Source organism: Lissotriton helveticus, chromosome 4_1 (assembly GCF_964261635.1).
Source record: "Lissotriton helveticus chromosome 4_1, aLisHel1.1, whole genome shotgun sequence".
Lineage (NCBI taxonomy): Eukaryota > Metazoa > Chordata > Amphibia > Caudata > Salamandridae > Lissotriton > Lissotriton helveticus.
In genome coordinates, this window is record NC_136063.1 from 769,356,521 (window position 1) to 769,372,490 (window position 15,970).

Sequence of the window (15,970 nt, forward strand, 5' to 3'; positions counted from 1 at the left end):
TTACTACACTTACCTAACTAGAATGCTGGAGAAAAGTTGCTGCTCAACTCTCAGAATTCCTTGAATACTCTCAAATATTAGTTTAATTGCAAATGGGATTTCAGCCTGGACACCGACCTGAAACATACTTTTGATGCCCATGTAAGAAATTCACCAGCTACAGGATGAGGATGATTCAGCTGTCTCAATCATAGTGGGCCTCTCAGCTGCCTTTTATACAGTTGAACATTGACCTTAATTACATATCTGACCGAAATGTTCCTGCATTGTCCGAATCATTTTTAACCAATCACACACAGATGCTATCACTGTCTCACTTCTTTTCAGATAGAGTACCCATCTATTGCATAGTTCCAGAGGCCCTGGACCTGTGGAAATACACCAGTGTATTTCAATTCCTTTCACTAACTTTTTATTAACTCCCAACTCCTCATTGCCGTTAATAAGATAATTTGGCCTCAAGGCAATATCATATGGTGATGATACAACATTTAATTAGACTTGACCTGATAGCCTCTAATTCCACTTTACTTCTGAGGGATGGATTGGTGGCAATACCGCAGTAGATTAACTCCAACATCCTAAAAGTAAATGCAAATAAAACAAAACCCTTGATTTTATACATCAACCCTTCACATTGCGATTGCATCCAGTGAATCCCAGACGAAAGGAATCCTTCATCTACTGATCAGAAGAGAGCCACAGTGTGCTGTGTTATGATCGATGCATATTCTTCCCTGTCTACACACGTTTTACTGGTTTTAGGTACTCTACATTTATATCTGCTTTTATATTATTGTGTTCAGACTATTGTAATAGTCTATTCCTAGTTCTCCACGGATATTTTCTGAAATATCAGCTTTTCTAAACTTGGTCTTCTATAAGGTTTATAAGCTCTGTGAATTTGATCACGTCACCGAAACTTGCAGTTCCCTGCACTGACTCCAGTAGAGAAATGTGTACCCTCTGTATTGGCTACCTGACCTCAAACATTGAATTAAAAACATCTTGCCCACCAACACACCATCCTGCTCCCTTGGCACCTTTAGCTATTCTCTGTCTCATGAGTGAAGAAGAGTTGAGTTAGTGGCTATTCATTTGCCATTTAATCCCCAAGATCTGAAATGTATTACTCTTGCAAATTAGAGTAACACAGAACCATCTATGTGTAGATGTGCCATGAAAACCTATTTCTTGTTCTAACCCTATACAAAGCTTTTCAGGCTCCTTGTTTTTGTTCCTTAGCTTCAAGAAACCTCTGGGTGTCATTTTGTGATTTAAAACTAAATAAATAATGTGATGTTATGTTATGGGATGATTTAATTTTACTTACCTTGCATTCAAAATATGTGCATGCAATTTACACCGTGGATTTTAGCAAAGTTGCATTACATATAAATTCAACTTAAATCACTCCTACTTCATTGACTGATTTCTGACCCATCCTCAGTCCCCCCCTTTGTCCATCATCCATGTTTAGGGACCCACTGTTTCTTGAATAAAGTCATCACGGAGATTCCTGTAGCATGAGTGTTAGCAAAATTAGTGGGTCTCAGCCTATGTTCAGATTTTCAAACATCCAATAGTGTTGCTTTTCATAGACTGATGGTTTTATGAAGTAGAGATCCTTCCATCATCCTCTTGGTCCCGGTATCTCTTGATATACAGCAATCAGACTTGTACCGGAACATGTGTTTTTAATGTTAAATAGAGAATTTATAGAGTTTAGTGTGGCATATCAATACACTTCCCATTGATACATACCTGACCTTCCACTGTCAACGCTCCTTCTTTAGCTGTTTTCATTGAGGCCCAAAGTATCACTATGTTGCCTTCTCCAGATTACTGTCATCTGCAACAATATCAAGTGCTATTCTATTGACCTCCCAAATGCTAGTTCTACAATTCTTTACACACTCCATCACATTTGGCCCTGTTTGCTTCAGCCCTAGGCTGTTTCCACTACAATATTCCTGATCAGTTGTGACAGCTCATTAGATGCAGCAGCACAGTGTTTTCTTAAAGAAGGGTCCATGCCATCTTCCAAACTTCTTAGAAATGTATTCTTCGATCGAGTTTGAGAAGCATACATTAAATAAGAGTGAGTCACGAAGAGCTCTCTGGTTAGACCAATGGTCATTCCAGTCTCAAGAGGTGCTAGTCCCCTTTCTCAGCCTAACTGAGGGTCAAGTATCTGTGGCCAACAGTTGTGGGTTTATAATAGTCAGAGAACATTTCACCAATAACCCTTGGAGAACAATGTATGCAAACCAAGTATTTCCTTAAATATCCCTCCTGTTTGTCCATACTTATTCTGAATGATTTCATCGCCAAAGCAATATGTTAGGTGAAAATGTGCATTTGCAAATTAAACATTTTTCTCCACCAGAAATATGTATGCACTGGAGGAGAAATCTATTGATCTACACTTCAACGAAGTATGATGTTATTTGGGAAGCTTTTTCAACCCCATCTCTCCTCTTGCCAGATTTCAGCCTTTGCATCCCTCCCAATGTCAACAAATGTGTGTAAAATTCACAGTTTTGGAGATGTGCATGTAAATAATCAGATGATGTGCCTTATTTATTCCTGGAGACAGCAGTCTTCAAGGAGAAACAACCTTTACAACACAGTCGTTTCCATGCAATACATTTACCACACATCCATTACCATGCATGTGCCTCTACCAAGCATTCCTAGTTGTCTGCCATTAGTATGTTGTGTATAATATCATGCAATAGAACCCAAGCAATAAGAATGGCATGGGTGGCAGGTAATATTCTTTTTAATGTATATTGAGCTAATAATTAAGTGTTGTTGTGGTCATCTCTCAATTAGCCAGTTAGTGCCACGTTGTGGCAGACTGTCACAGGCCCTGGTGCTGACAATTAAGTGCTGTTGCCGAGCACCGGAAATCACCGGCCCAAATTAAGCACTGATGTTTACCTTTGTGAATCGGGCCCAATGTGTTTATGTAATGATTTTTTGGTACCCGCCACGTCTGGAAGGGAACAGCAACCAGCCCTGGCATATTGCTGCTCGACCGGCCCTGGGAGCAGAGGGGTTGGGAGGGTGCTAGTAAGAAGCACCACTACCCCTTTTGTTGCAAAACCGCCCCCCCCAGTGACAAAACCGGCCCCCACTCTTCCAGCCCACCGGGGAAAACCCGGTGTTCGCTACGGCCAGTCCGGCCCTGGTATCCACTGCAGGGCTGTAGGCATTTGGTTTTCTGTCATCTCGTTAACCTAGCCCTGACTGAGTTGAGCACCTAAAGACTTAGGAGATGTTGTTGACATTGTGCCCTCTCCACTTTGTGCCTTATTGAACATTAACTGCTTTATCAAGTTATTGCAAATGTATCAGTTTATTTTTTCCTTTTAGAAACACTATTATTCTGTCACGCTGTCTACCAATAACTACATTAGGGTAAAGGCATTTGAAATAATACTGGGGAGTGCAAACACACAATCTTGATTAGAAAGTATAATTTAATAGAACGTGTATTGAACCAAATGCATTGATTAATCCAGAAGATATAGTGCCTGTATTGATTAAATCCAGAGATTTAGTACTGAAACCAGGAAGCCAACAAGCTGTTACGGATTGCTGCAAAAGTCTGTTTTATGCTGTCCTTGAGAACGCCTTCACAAAGAAATTCTTTTAATGTTTTGGGAGTAGGTAGAATGTGGAATATGTCAGTTGATCCCTGAGGGTTTTATTCTGTACTCTAATAGCTGTTACGAGCCTACATTATATCCGAGGAGTAATTTTCCTTAGGGGTGCTGGGCTCTCTTTGTGTCAATATTCCAGCATTTTAAGTCACGTACAGTGTATGCTTCTGGGAACAGAGCAGGAGCCAGCCAGACTCATAATGGCCTGCATTCATTAATAACGGCAGGAGCGTCTGTCCCTCCATTGCCCACAACAGGGATGCCTCCGAGGCCTTCTGGGACCCGCGCAGACACATTTAAAGAGAGCTTCATTTCGAGTGGGCCGGAGATGAAATGCAAGACCAGCAGGCATTTCCTAAGTCAGCTATATGCCCGAGCAGAGAGGTGACCTTAGTGGCTCGGAGAAGAATGCAGGTCAAAAGACATATTATCCAGCCTGTTGGAATCCAATTGCTTTTGTAAAAAAAAAATAAATAAAAATAAACAGAACAGTATGGCGCTTAAAGACGGATGGTAATGCGAAGCTCTGTTTTACAGCCTGAATCTGGGGTTGACTTACCTACGCAGAATGAGTGTTTAGAAAGAGGAAGTCGATTTTCACTGTAGGGAAACAAAACGTATTATATCGAGTTTTATGTTGCAAGTTATTGTAGGTGTGTATTTCAGATAGGCCGCCCTATGTTTATAAAATAGTAATCAATTTCTCAATAATGGAAGATTATTGACTGCTCTGCTCTTGTCGCGAAACAAAAACAAAAAATGTGCGTGCATTGTGATGTCCTTGTTATCTGTCGAGAGAATGACGTCACCCTATTCTTTAGATATACATAGCAGCTCCTATTTAGGGACCCAAAAGCGTTTGCCATTTAGTATAGTTACGTTGAATTCTGACATAAATTAACGGCCGATTCCAATCTGAACTTGCCTTATTGGATGCTGAGCATTAATTTTTTAATTGTCGTTATCGGGCATAATAATAAAGGTACATTTTACTTGTATATTAATTCACTTGTGTATTTGCTAATAGACAGAGGTGTAGCTCTGTAGTGTTTTGCTATTCACCATATCTTAATGTATATTTCCACCCAGTTGAGGACTTACATGGTTCCAACCCCTCAAATGAGTGGGTGGAGCCTCCTACTACACGATTTATGAGTTTATAGTACATTTTCACATGCAGGTGGAAATCTCCTCCGCTGTGCCAGAAATCTCCGTATAGGAAAGTAAAGGGAAATGATTAAAGGGTGTTATATTTAAAACATATAAAACAATATTTTAATCTATAATATATTGCAAATTATTTACAAAATAATAACTTTTCTAGAGCTAATAGTATAAAATGTGATAGCACATAAATTCATCAAATGAAATATGTATAAACTAATTGATTTGATAACTTAATACATAAAGACTTTTTAAGCATAGTTTAAAACCAATTTTCCCCCATAATAGCATTTATAATGTTTATTATATGTTTTGTAAGTCTTATGATGAATTATTTTATGTTTTAAATATTTGTAATAAATGTTTGAAAGTTTAATTGGTATTGTGGTAATATACAGTCAATGCTTGCCCTTCTAATCTTGTTTTTACAAATAAACATACATTTTGCAATCTCTTCTTCTGGAGTGCTGCACCTTTGTGTGTTTGTTATTGATTTCCCAACACCGAGATTTTTTTTAATCTAAAGTCACTTTAACCTTTTTTTTCCAGTGAACTTCTAATAAAAAAAAAAATTATATTCCAAATAGTCCCAGTGCTCATCCCTTGGCTTTTGCCCAGCCCACTGCAAAAGGCCCTAAGCTCAAGGTCAGGCCTAGCACCCAAACCTCAGCAGGCAGTCATCCCCTGCTGTGAGCCTTTAGCAATGCTTAGTGAGAGTAAATCACTGGGTCTGGGCCCAATCCTCCACGGGCATACAACCACCACTGCACACAAAGTGCATAGAAAGGTTTGCCTGCCGGGCTTGGCATCATGGCCAAACTTTCCCGCACGCGCAACTGCCGCTTCACACAAAGTTTGTCTACCAACATTTTACTATTTTAAAATCAGGGATCTGCTAAGCAACTAGGAAGAAGTGTAGAGTGAGTAAACAGATGTTGAAACGGGATGCTGTATTTATGCAAACACCTCTCTGTAACTATTTTAAGCCCCTTTAAAAATACATCATCCCACAAATTACTAACAACCTGTACCTTAACTCACATTTTTAATCAATTGGTTTCTACCCTGCATTAACATTTGAATGCTCATTTATTTCAGCTTGCTCCTCAGGAAAGGCTTCAAATTCATCAGCACATATTCCAGCAAAATGGCATTCAAGAGCACCTCAGTTTGGTCTTGAATGCAAAATGTTGGCGCTCTAGTTGTTCATTAGAACGATGGTGAAGCTGCAGTAGACCAATGGGGAATGCATTGGAAGGCTTCTGCTGCTGTTGGAAGAACGTTTCACTTAGCATACCAGACATTGTTTCTGTTATTGATGAAGAAGATATCTGAGAATTCTCATTTAAGCTTTCTAGAACACTAACCATAATTTCCATGACAAAAAGAAACATTTCATTTTGTTCATTTACTGCAGTATGCTCTGTAGTAAATGCTGTAAAAAAACTCTAGTTGTTCATTAAAACACTGTGGTGAAACTGTGCTGAAAGTATGGAGAGTCAACTAACAGGTGGCTGCTGCTGATGGTAGTACATGTTTTATTCAGAATATCAGACTTTGTTCTCACAAGGCTGAGGAAGATATTGTGAACATATAGAAAATATATTCTCATTTTAGCTTTTGGAGCACCTTCCATAGCCTCAATGAAAAAATCATGAAACACGTTTTCTCTCAAAAATTGTTCATTAAATCCCAGCAAATGAGCATCACCTTGGAACACACCAAAGTTCCTACAATTAGGATTGTTCTACCAATAGCCAATTTATATTGTGACTAAAATCTTGTATAACCCTTTATATGGGTTTGTTGTTGTGACCATCAAAAACATGCTTTCACTTCAATGCATTTCAAAGGGGACTGTTCCACCGCATCCTTTAAAGGCTTCTGCAACATGTTGTTCAATTTGTATCCAGCCAATCAAGGGAACGGTCCCTTTTGAGTCCCCTGCACATGCCACATATATGTTTTTTAAAATTTATTTTCAGGATCCAGGGAGCATGTCCCTGAGTCCTATAGCTGCCACAACTTATTGTTCATGTGGGCGACAGCAATCAGGATTGGTCAATCCCCTCTAAATGCCATGGAGTAAAATTCATGACTCTGGTAGAGACTTTACTCTCGAAAAGTGAAACAGATTAAACTTGGGCGATCCTCATTTTAGGATTTGTAAATTTTAAGAATACACATTTTATCTTGTTTTTATATCGATGGTCATTTTTATACATGTATACTTTAAGGTTGTGATAAACTAAATAAAGTTAATTTTTGACTTTTGACTGTCTAAATTGGCTAATCAGAACATATCTGAACACCAGTATTCCTGATGTCACTAACTGATCCTGGGGGTTAACCCTTTCATGTTCAGTCCGAGCACCTACCCTTTTTTGGCTGGACTAAAGTTGACAAAAATGGACTCAGACTTCTGTAAGACTTAACCCTCTGTAAATACTTAAGAAGTGCTCTCCCGAAATCTAAACAGCGCAGTCTACTCTCTTCCTCTGAATCAAAAGAAGGGTTAAACTCTGAAAAAATCACTTCCTCTTCTTTATGAAAATGGGAATTAAACATAGGCACAAATGAAGGAATGGTCCTTAACACTCCTCTATTTTGGAAAACCACACAAAAGGAATGTTTGTAGCAGAGGGCACCCATTTCCCCCTGCCACCTTGTTGACCTAATGACTTCAAAGAAAGGGTCTTGAGAGTGAGATACATAAAATCTACACTCTTCAATGGCTTGAAAGGAGGAGACATCAAAGCATCCCAAACTAGGGCCAAATACCAACAAATAAATACTCTAGACTGGGCAGGATATATATAATTTATCACCTTCAGCATCTAAGCAGCCAAATCGTCATCATCTCATAATAACCCAAAATTGGCTCCTTCTTGGAGAAATTCCAAAATAGGATATAAATCCATAGTAGTGGGATCACATCCTTTCCTGAAACACCAATAGCTAAATGAACCCCAAAGTCTCCAATGGGACCCAAGAGTGTAGGGGCGTCTAGATGCCTCCTGGATGAGGGCTAGCTCCTCTGATGAACCCTGCTGCCTCATACCTCTCATTTAAATTACCATGTCATTAGTTTGAGCTTCATCACAGATTATTGTCTCAAATCTAGGAATAAAATAGGTGACAGAAGAATAGGAAACCTCCAATTCTCCTCCACCTTCATTGATGTCAATAGGGGAATCCAGTTAGCTCTGGACCAGACCGGGGTTATCAAGATTACCTGAGCACTCCTCCTCCACACCCTCAGCAAAAGCTCTAGAAGTAATGGAAATGGATAAAATTAATAGGAGGCATTTGGGTCATATGCACAATAGAGCATCTATTGCCCATGCTAAGGAATACCTTCACCTTGAGCAAAACATTTGCCATTTTGCCACCCCCTGAATATGCACTGCAGAAAAAGACACCAGAGAGTGCTGAGCCCAATGAAACATCTTGCGTTCAATCGTGGCCAGGGAAGGGGGCTTTGAACCTCACTGTTTGCAGAGATATGATTTTGCCATCATATTGTCAGAGAGAATCAAAACTTCCTCTCTTCTGCTTCGTAACTTCACTGCCTCCCACTCCCTCCAATTTGAGGAATGTTGACTCTCTCTTAGAGGCCGAAGAACCCTGAATCAGTTGATCCTCCAGCTGGCATCTCTGGTGAGAATCACTGGAGCTGGGGCAGCCAGAAAGACTCCTTTGAAAATGTATCTCAAGTTCAGACACCAACTGAGATCCACTTTTGCTTTCCGTGTCATGTGGAATCTCATTCTAAAGTCCTGTAAACTTGGCAACCAATTCTGTCAAATCCATGCCATCAGCCTTTGTAGGTGAAAACGTGAACAGCGAACAAGAAAAATAGTTGCTGCCACGTCTCCCTGAATCCTGAGCCAAGAATCTACCTCTGGAGCCTTTTGTGAAAGTAGTTCCCTTGTAGGTCTGGAATTTTAGTGCTCTGTTCTCTGGTACCGTCAATGACCCAAAGTCAGTGCGCAATCTTGCACCTATAAAACGGAGATCTCTTGGTGGTTCTACAGTGGATTTTACCTAATTGGCAAGAAATCCATGCTTCTGCAAAACCGTGAGCACCTGCTGGGTGTTGAGGATGGCTAAATCTGCCTGGATCAGCAGATCGGCCAAATGCAGGTGTAGTAATATCCCTTTCAGATGCAGCAGAGCAATCAGGGAAGCGAACACCTTGCTAAATACCCTCATTAAGCATGTCACCTCGAAGGGATGGACTCTGAACTGATAGTAGTTTTTTCCATCACAAACCTCCGAAATGTATGGTATTACCAGTGAATTGGAATATGCAAGTAAGTGTCCTGTAGGTCTACAGCCTTCATAAAGGTCCTTGGACAGATCGTGAGAATTTTTGACTGTAAATTAAATGTAATGTCCTGATCCATAATTTCACTCATTTGAGATCCAGAACAGTTCTAAATAAGCCGAATGCCTTCTGAACCAAAAGCAGGATAGAATAGGGCCCTGTACCTTTCTTCCTCTCCGGTACTGGATTGGTGACTCTTTTTTCCAGTAGTGATTGTATTCATAACAACTGTGTGAATAAGGCTCAAGACCTTTAAGAAATACATCTTCTTAGCAACCATATGTTTGTTCCTTTCATTTGGGACGCTCGTTTCTGGCAGCCATTTTGTGAAGTCTATACTGTAGCCATTCCTGACTATGCTCCAAACCCACTAATCCAACACGTCATGTTCACAAGCCTGCAAAATGTCTTAAGTTCTTCTCCAACCAGGCCATCCTCGGAAACGTTTTGGTTGTCAGTATTTATTTTTGGACAAGTCAACCTGTTTAGTGCTATCTTTCTTGTGAGAAATCCTCCTTCGCTGATATTTCTTCCCCTCGAAAGATGTTAATTTATGAGCCTTCTTTGGAGACAACCTAGAAGAGACACCTGAGAATGTCTGATATCCTGACTTTCCCTTGTATGGCAAGATGTGCTTTAGATCTTTGAAAGCTTTCAATATCAAAGAGTCCAATTGATCCCCAAATAACATCTGGTCTTGAAAGGGAATTTGAGTTAATACAGTTTTCTCTGCTGCATTCCTATTCCTTTCCCTTATCCATAGGCTTCTTCCAGCCACAATGAGAGATCCGAGAGACATAACTGCTGATCCCACAACATCAGAACAAATGTCTGCCAGCTATCGATTGAGTAATATATGCTGAATAAGTTCCTGCATTTAAGGTCATATTCCTGGCTTTCTTTAGAGGTGAATCAACCTTTTTCCCAGAAGGATCTGTTGGAGCACAGTTTTCCGTGTTTAATGATGTTTTACCTAGCAGACTGGCCAAAATCACATCTACCTTGATGTTATGAGGCAAACCATTCTTTCTTTCCAACATATTAAGTTTATTAAAGAATCTTGATATGGAAGAACGATCCAGTTCCTTTCATTCACCCAAAACCTTCTCTTTGATGTTTGTATGGAATGGCTTAGACATATCATTAGGCTTCACATATTGAGAATAAATATCTCTTGACCCTCTTTTGACTTAAGTGGGGAAACAACAAATTATGTCAGATATCAGATATATTTTCAGACATCTCTTCCTCTCTGGCATACTTTCTAGTAGAGGTAGATGAACCCTCTGCAAGAGAGAAAGAGGAAGCCTGGTCCTGTGCCACCTTAACAGCTGATTACGCCCTCTTTTTCTTGTGCCTATCTCCATTAGGTTCAGAATGACTAGCCAAGGCCTTAGATACCACAACCTCTATCATGTTCTGGATCTAAAGTGGAGACTGGAGAAGCCGTAACTGATTTGGTGCATAGGAATCCCCCTTTGATCTCCTGGTAGGGATACAACCATCGTCATCTGAAGAAGAAGTTAACACATACATCCTCTTAGCAGTGACATTAGTTAGAAATAACCAGACAATTTACAAAAGGTATAAATACCCCCAGTTTGAGAAGCCTCATATCCAATGGGAAAGGACCTACAAAATCCTAAGACCAATCAGCTAAAAGTAAATTGACCAATCACAAATCTGAATTAAAGGTAGGAAATCCATATAAATACAACAGAAATTGTGTGCCCGGATGGGCCACTTAATCACATTCCATATTAAAGGCTGTGTTTCGCCTGTTGCGCTGTCCCAGTGCAATGCAGTCATGCCCTTTGCCCTGGAATCACAGCCGCAGCTGCATTGGAGCTGGCCGGACTATGTCACAGTCCCTCTCTACTTCCACACTGCCTGCTGCATGGCAATGTCTTTTCAGCATGAAATCCTGTGGCTGACTATAGCTGAGAACGCTCTGCATCCAGCTCAGATAAGTAAATAAATAAATATATTCTTTCTTCCTCCTCTGTCTTTCACCAACAAGGCACCTTCTCCGATTGCTAATGGTGATAGACAGAAACTATCAGGAGGGGCAGCGGGGAGAGGGACACTTTTATTCAGAAGATAGATTTCTGATTGTCGTCTGAGAGGCAAGGACTGCCTTAAAACGTTATGAATGTTAGGTGAGTGAGTGACGAAGTAGTGAGGTAACTTTCACTCGATCAAAAAATTCATTCAAGTGGGGAAGCCTGGACTACAAATCCGATCTCTCGATTCCACAGTTTACAGTGTAGATACCATACCATATAGCCTTACAATTCATATCAATAAAATTCTTACGTTTCATTGACCAAATTATTAGGTGCTAAGAAGATGTATTTCTTAAAGGTCTTGGGCCTTATTCACACAGTTATTGTGATTTACTTCTGGAAAGTCAGAGTATGTCAGTAGTAAGGTACAGCTATTCTCAGGAAAATCTTTGTGAACCTAGCCCTTGTTTGACTGGTATGAAATTACAAACATTTTCCCTAAATCCACTGTCATTTCAGAGGTAAACCAATTTTAATCTGCTACACACGCTATTCACCATTACCTTTCATGAGAAACACAGTAATGTTAAAGAATAGAAATATTATTAGGAGTTTTTTTGAGTACATAGGAAGGGAGACAGATAGTGTGATCAGCGGGGTTGGGGGGTTGAACTAATCCTCCTCTAATCGCTTCATTATTTTTTTACCAAATCTTCTTAATTAATCACTCATGTCACCTCCCTCCTGCACCATTTGTCCCTTTCAAGATCAGCACTGATCTGGGTATAGCAATGCAATCAAGAGTGCCTCTTGAACTCCGAATCTGGTAGTAAATAAAATGATTATACACTTTTCACCATGGAACTGATATGGCAAAACATACCATGAGAAGGTGAAACAGGTTCTGAAATGAGACGGAAAGCTGCCACATTTTGCCAAGGCTTTAGACACAGTACTATCACAACAAGTAAGTAAGCCTTCAGTTAAGCTCATCCTTCAGTATCAATGAAACACTGAATGTAGTAGTAGGAGTGGTAATCTGGTTCTTCAAGCAGACCTTCCACAGCACACCCTCAAGAATAATTCATGAAGCTCCATATTCAAGGTATCATTCACCCGCCTTCATGACGTACTCCCTCCATCACATCTACAAATCAAAATGCTGCAATTGGTAGTTATCTCTTTTGTTGCTGGAAGTGTGATCTAGTTGGTAATGAAGTTACATAAAACCAAAAAAGTAAATAACCCAAGAATATAAAATTGTTAGATGAAATAGTACCCTTCCTGTTCAGTTAAGGAGGTCCATTTTCACAATATGATCAAAACTATCAAACATCAGTGTGCTCACAAATGTAACAGCCTACCACATGCATAAGTGACTCGCTCCCATGGAAATTAACTATTGGAATTCATCAAAATGTAGTCACTAAATGAAAGTAATGCCTGTGATATTGAGTACATATTTATTTTTCTACAATAGTAAGACTTTCTTTTGTCATTACAGAATCACGCAATGTCTCAACACAGCAGCTAGTGCAAGGCCCCATTTTCTTCTGAAGAAAGCATCGCGGCACAAGAAAAGGGAACAAGTTAAACTCTTTGCACGGAAATTTTGTTGTTTATGTATATTATTCAGAAACATTGTATTGTACCATAAACCATGTATTATCAAAACTGTTGGATGTTCCTGTGTTTGGGCGTTTGAGCACCGGATAGATTCCTGTATATAAAGTGTTGCACATGTATTATGTTGTCCAATACTAAGAACCGTCTTATAAAGACAGCGGACTTGGGCCTTATTCAATCAAGTTCAAAACATGAGGGAAAAAGGCTTAAATAAAGTGTTATTTTCTCCAGGAGGAAAGTTTAAAAAAAGCTAATTTAATTGCAGCTATATTTTGCATTCCTCCTCAATTTCCTCTTCAGTCTACACTCTGTCCTTTGATATACCCATGGATGAATCCGAGACTTTTTTTGTAAACTTTGCATAAGATCCATACACAAAAGAAGAGACTCTCATCAGAATTGCGTTTTACCATGATCTAGTCCCTTATAAACATATCTTAACCCTTGCGTTACGACAGATAGCATTACCATATATGCAATAGTTGTTATGTATATTGTCAAAGAACCGTTTTTCTCTTCTGGAAAGCAACTATTTGAATCTTTGAGTGTTCAAACTTTTCCTTAATGATTTCACAGACGCCAAAATATTGAATCAGTTGAACTAACCTGTATGTTACTGTTATAAATGTTTACTCTGCGGTCTGAACCTGGAGATTACTGGAATTGTTTTCCAAGAGGAAATAAATTCAATTTACCATTATGTATGTCTGTGGTTGACTCATCTTTTTTTCATTTTCTAAATGATAAAATATTGTATATGACATCTTCATGCATGAGGCTCATGTGGAAGAAATATAACAGACGTAAAGATTCATCTGCTGTGCATTACAGCACTGATTAAGCAATACTTGCTAACATGGCTCCCTGAATTTGATCTTATCTGTGCAAGTCCATATTTTGTGCAATGCCTGCCACATCAATCCCCAATAGAATACTACAACAGAACTCCTGATTGAAGTAAAAGGCTGCAGTGATCCCAGGGCCGGTGGCATTGGTTGTTTTGGAATATTTCACTCACCTAATTAAATTTAAATACAAAGTCAAACAGTGCTAAATGAGAGCCTCTTAATAATCCAGTAGTGCTGGTTTCTAGTTATACTTTTGCACCAGTGTCCTTCAAATTCAGTTTTGTGGCAAAGACTGTATAAAAGACTGAGAGGAGATTGCATTAAAATGCCACTGAAACTACAACACTGGAAAATAATTACATTACTTTACTTAAATGTTACAAATGTATGGTGATACTGGAGTGACTTGCCCAGAGATGGGTTTGGGGCAGAGAACCGATCAGTCCAGGAGGAAGAGGAAATTGGAAGACTGATCGCCGGCCTACTCTCCCTCTCGCCCAACACACATAGACACAGAAAAGATTGTCATCACAAGAGGGCATAGCAGGCAATTTATGAACCAAAGGGCATTCTCTAAAGGCATGTTTAAAAGTTGGGTGGAGAAGATAGTCTGTTGCAATGGTGACAGAATACCCTCTCCAACAAAATGAAGGTCTGCTCACCTCACCTATAGTCATGTGGACCTTAAGTATGTCAGCGATGGAGGCTACTCCAACTCAGTCACTGACATACTGCCCCAGTGGCCCTACAGAGTAAGAGCCGTCAGTCGTTTGGCCATTTGACCTCCTTTTTGATTTAGAGTGGGTGGTTGAATAGCCAGTCCATACCATCTCTTACCACTGCGAAAATCCTGCTGGTAAGTGACAGCAAACACATTTAAATGACCCCCATACCATGGGAGAAAGTTCTCATGGTGTGTGGGTCATTCATTTTTGTTTTTACAAAACAAAATCCTGCTTTGGGATCTTGATTTTGAAGAAATAAAAGCAAGTTAAAAGTTTGAGTGGAGGCTGTCATGTTTGATGGGGTCGTCCTTTAATCTTTTAATTCATTAACAGGAACTGCTCTGATGGCAGTTCCAGCCAATGATTAGAGATGTCCGCTGCATCGGTGGACTCCTCTAAATTTGGTGTTTGGCTATTCTGAACTCTAAACTAGGCCCCAATAGCTTATTGGCCCTCTTATTAGCGAGCTACATATTTTCATCTCTCCTCCATATTTTATTTACAAATGTCTCTTCAGACTTGCTGAAAAACACTGCAGCGCTAAATTTTGAAGACTTTCCTCATCAAGGAGGCATAGACGACCACCTATGTATAGAAAGTGCACCAATGATAACAAAAAGTGACCTCACACAGACAAAAACATCCACTGTAAAGTTAATAAAACAACTTAAGAAGTTGCCCAAAACTAAGGCAACTACACATTAAATAAACATTAGTACCAAAGTTCTCAATAAATGGTTGCTTCTCATAATGCCAAGATCAGTATTTCCACATCCAGACCTGGGTCCAGATATACAACCTGCCAAATAGCACCTCGCAAATTGCGTCACATTTGCGACTCGCAATTTGCGAGGTGCTATTTGGCATGTACAACTGCGAGCCCATTGGGAATGAAAGGCCCTCTCAGGGATGATGGCCTGCTGGGCTTAGTAGACCACCATGTCTGAGACTACTTTTAAACAAAGCAGCTTTATTTTTTTTAAATGCAACCGGTTTACCTTAAAGGAAAACGGGTTGTATTTAAAAAGAAATCATTAAAGCTTTTTGTTTCATTTACCACTGCCTGCCCTTAAAAACTAATATTGCATGCATTTGCAAGGGGAAGGGGTCCCCTGGTGACCCCTTTCCATGTGCGATTGATTACCACCTACTTGAGGTAGGTGGTAATTTGCGAGTGTTTTGCAGTTGCAAAACATTGGTACATAGCTTTGCAGTCACTATTAGGAAGGGAACGCCCCTTCCTAATAGCAAGTCGCAAAACAGTATTTTGCGAGTCGCAATTAATTTGTGAGTCACAAAATACTGTTTGTACATGTGCCTGAGCGAGCGCAAACGGCTATAAGACCCATTTGCGCACGCTAAATAGCATCGTACATCTGGCCCCAAATGTACATAGGCATTCCAATATTCGTATTCAAAACATTTAGGAAAGATGCTTGGAGACTTGTCAATCTTCAGGATGGCTACTATGTATGTATTACTTATTTTGCACCACTGCCCTCATGACATTGGTTACATGAAAAAAGATCCATACCATTACATAGTGACTCAACCCAGTTAGCCATCTTAAGACATAGGAAACACATTTTGGAGCCCTATG

At 39.7% G+C, this 15,970-nt stretch overlaps 1 protein-coding gene across 4 annotated transcripts in view; it reads left to right on the forward strand.

Annotated features, from left to right (window-relative positions):
* Positions 1–13,497, forward strand: part of ZNF521 (zinc finger protein 521) — a 671,937-nt gene extending 658,440 nt beyond the window's left edge. For all 4 annotated transcript variants that reach the window (XM_078687407.1, XM_078687409.1, XM_078687406.1 and 1 more), the window contains one exon: positions 12,676–13,497. In XM_078687407.1, coding sequence (XP_078543533.1) covers positions 12,676–12,705 — 30 coding nt within the window. In that variant the 3' untranslated portion in view covers positions 12,706–13,497. The remainder of the gene's footprint in view (positions 1–12,675) is intronic.
* Positions 13,498–15,970: the final 2,473 nt, after the last annotated feature.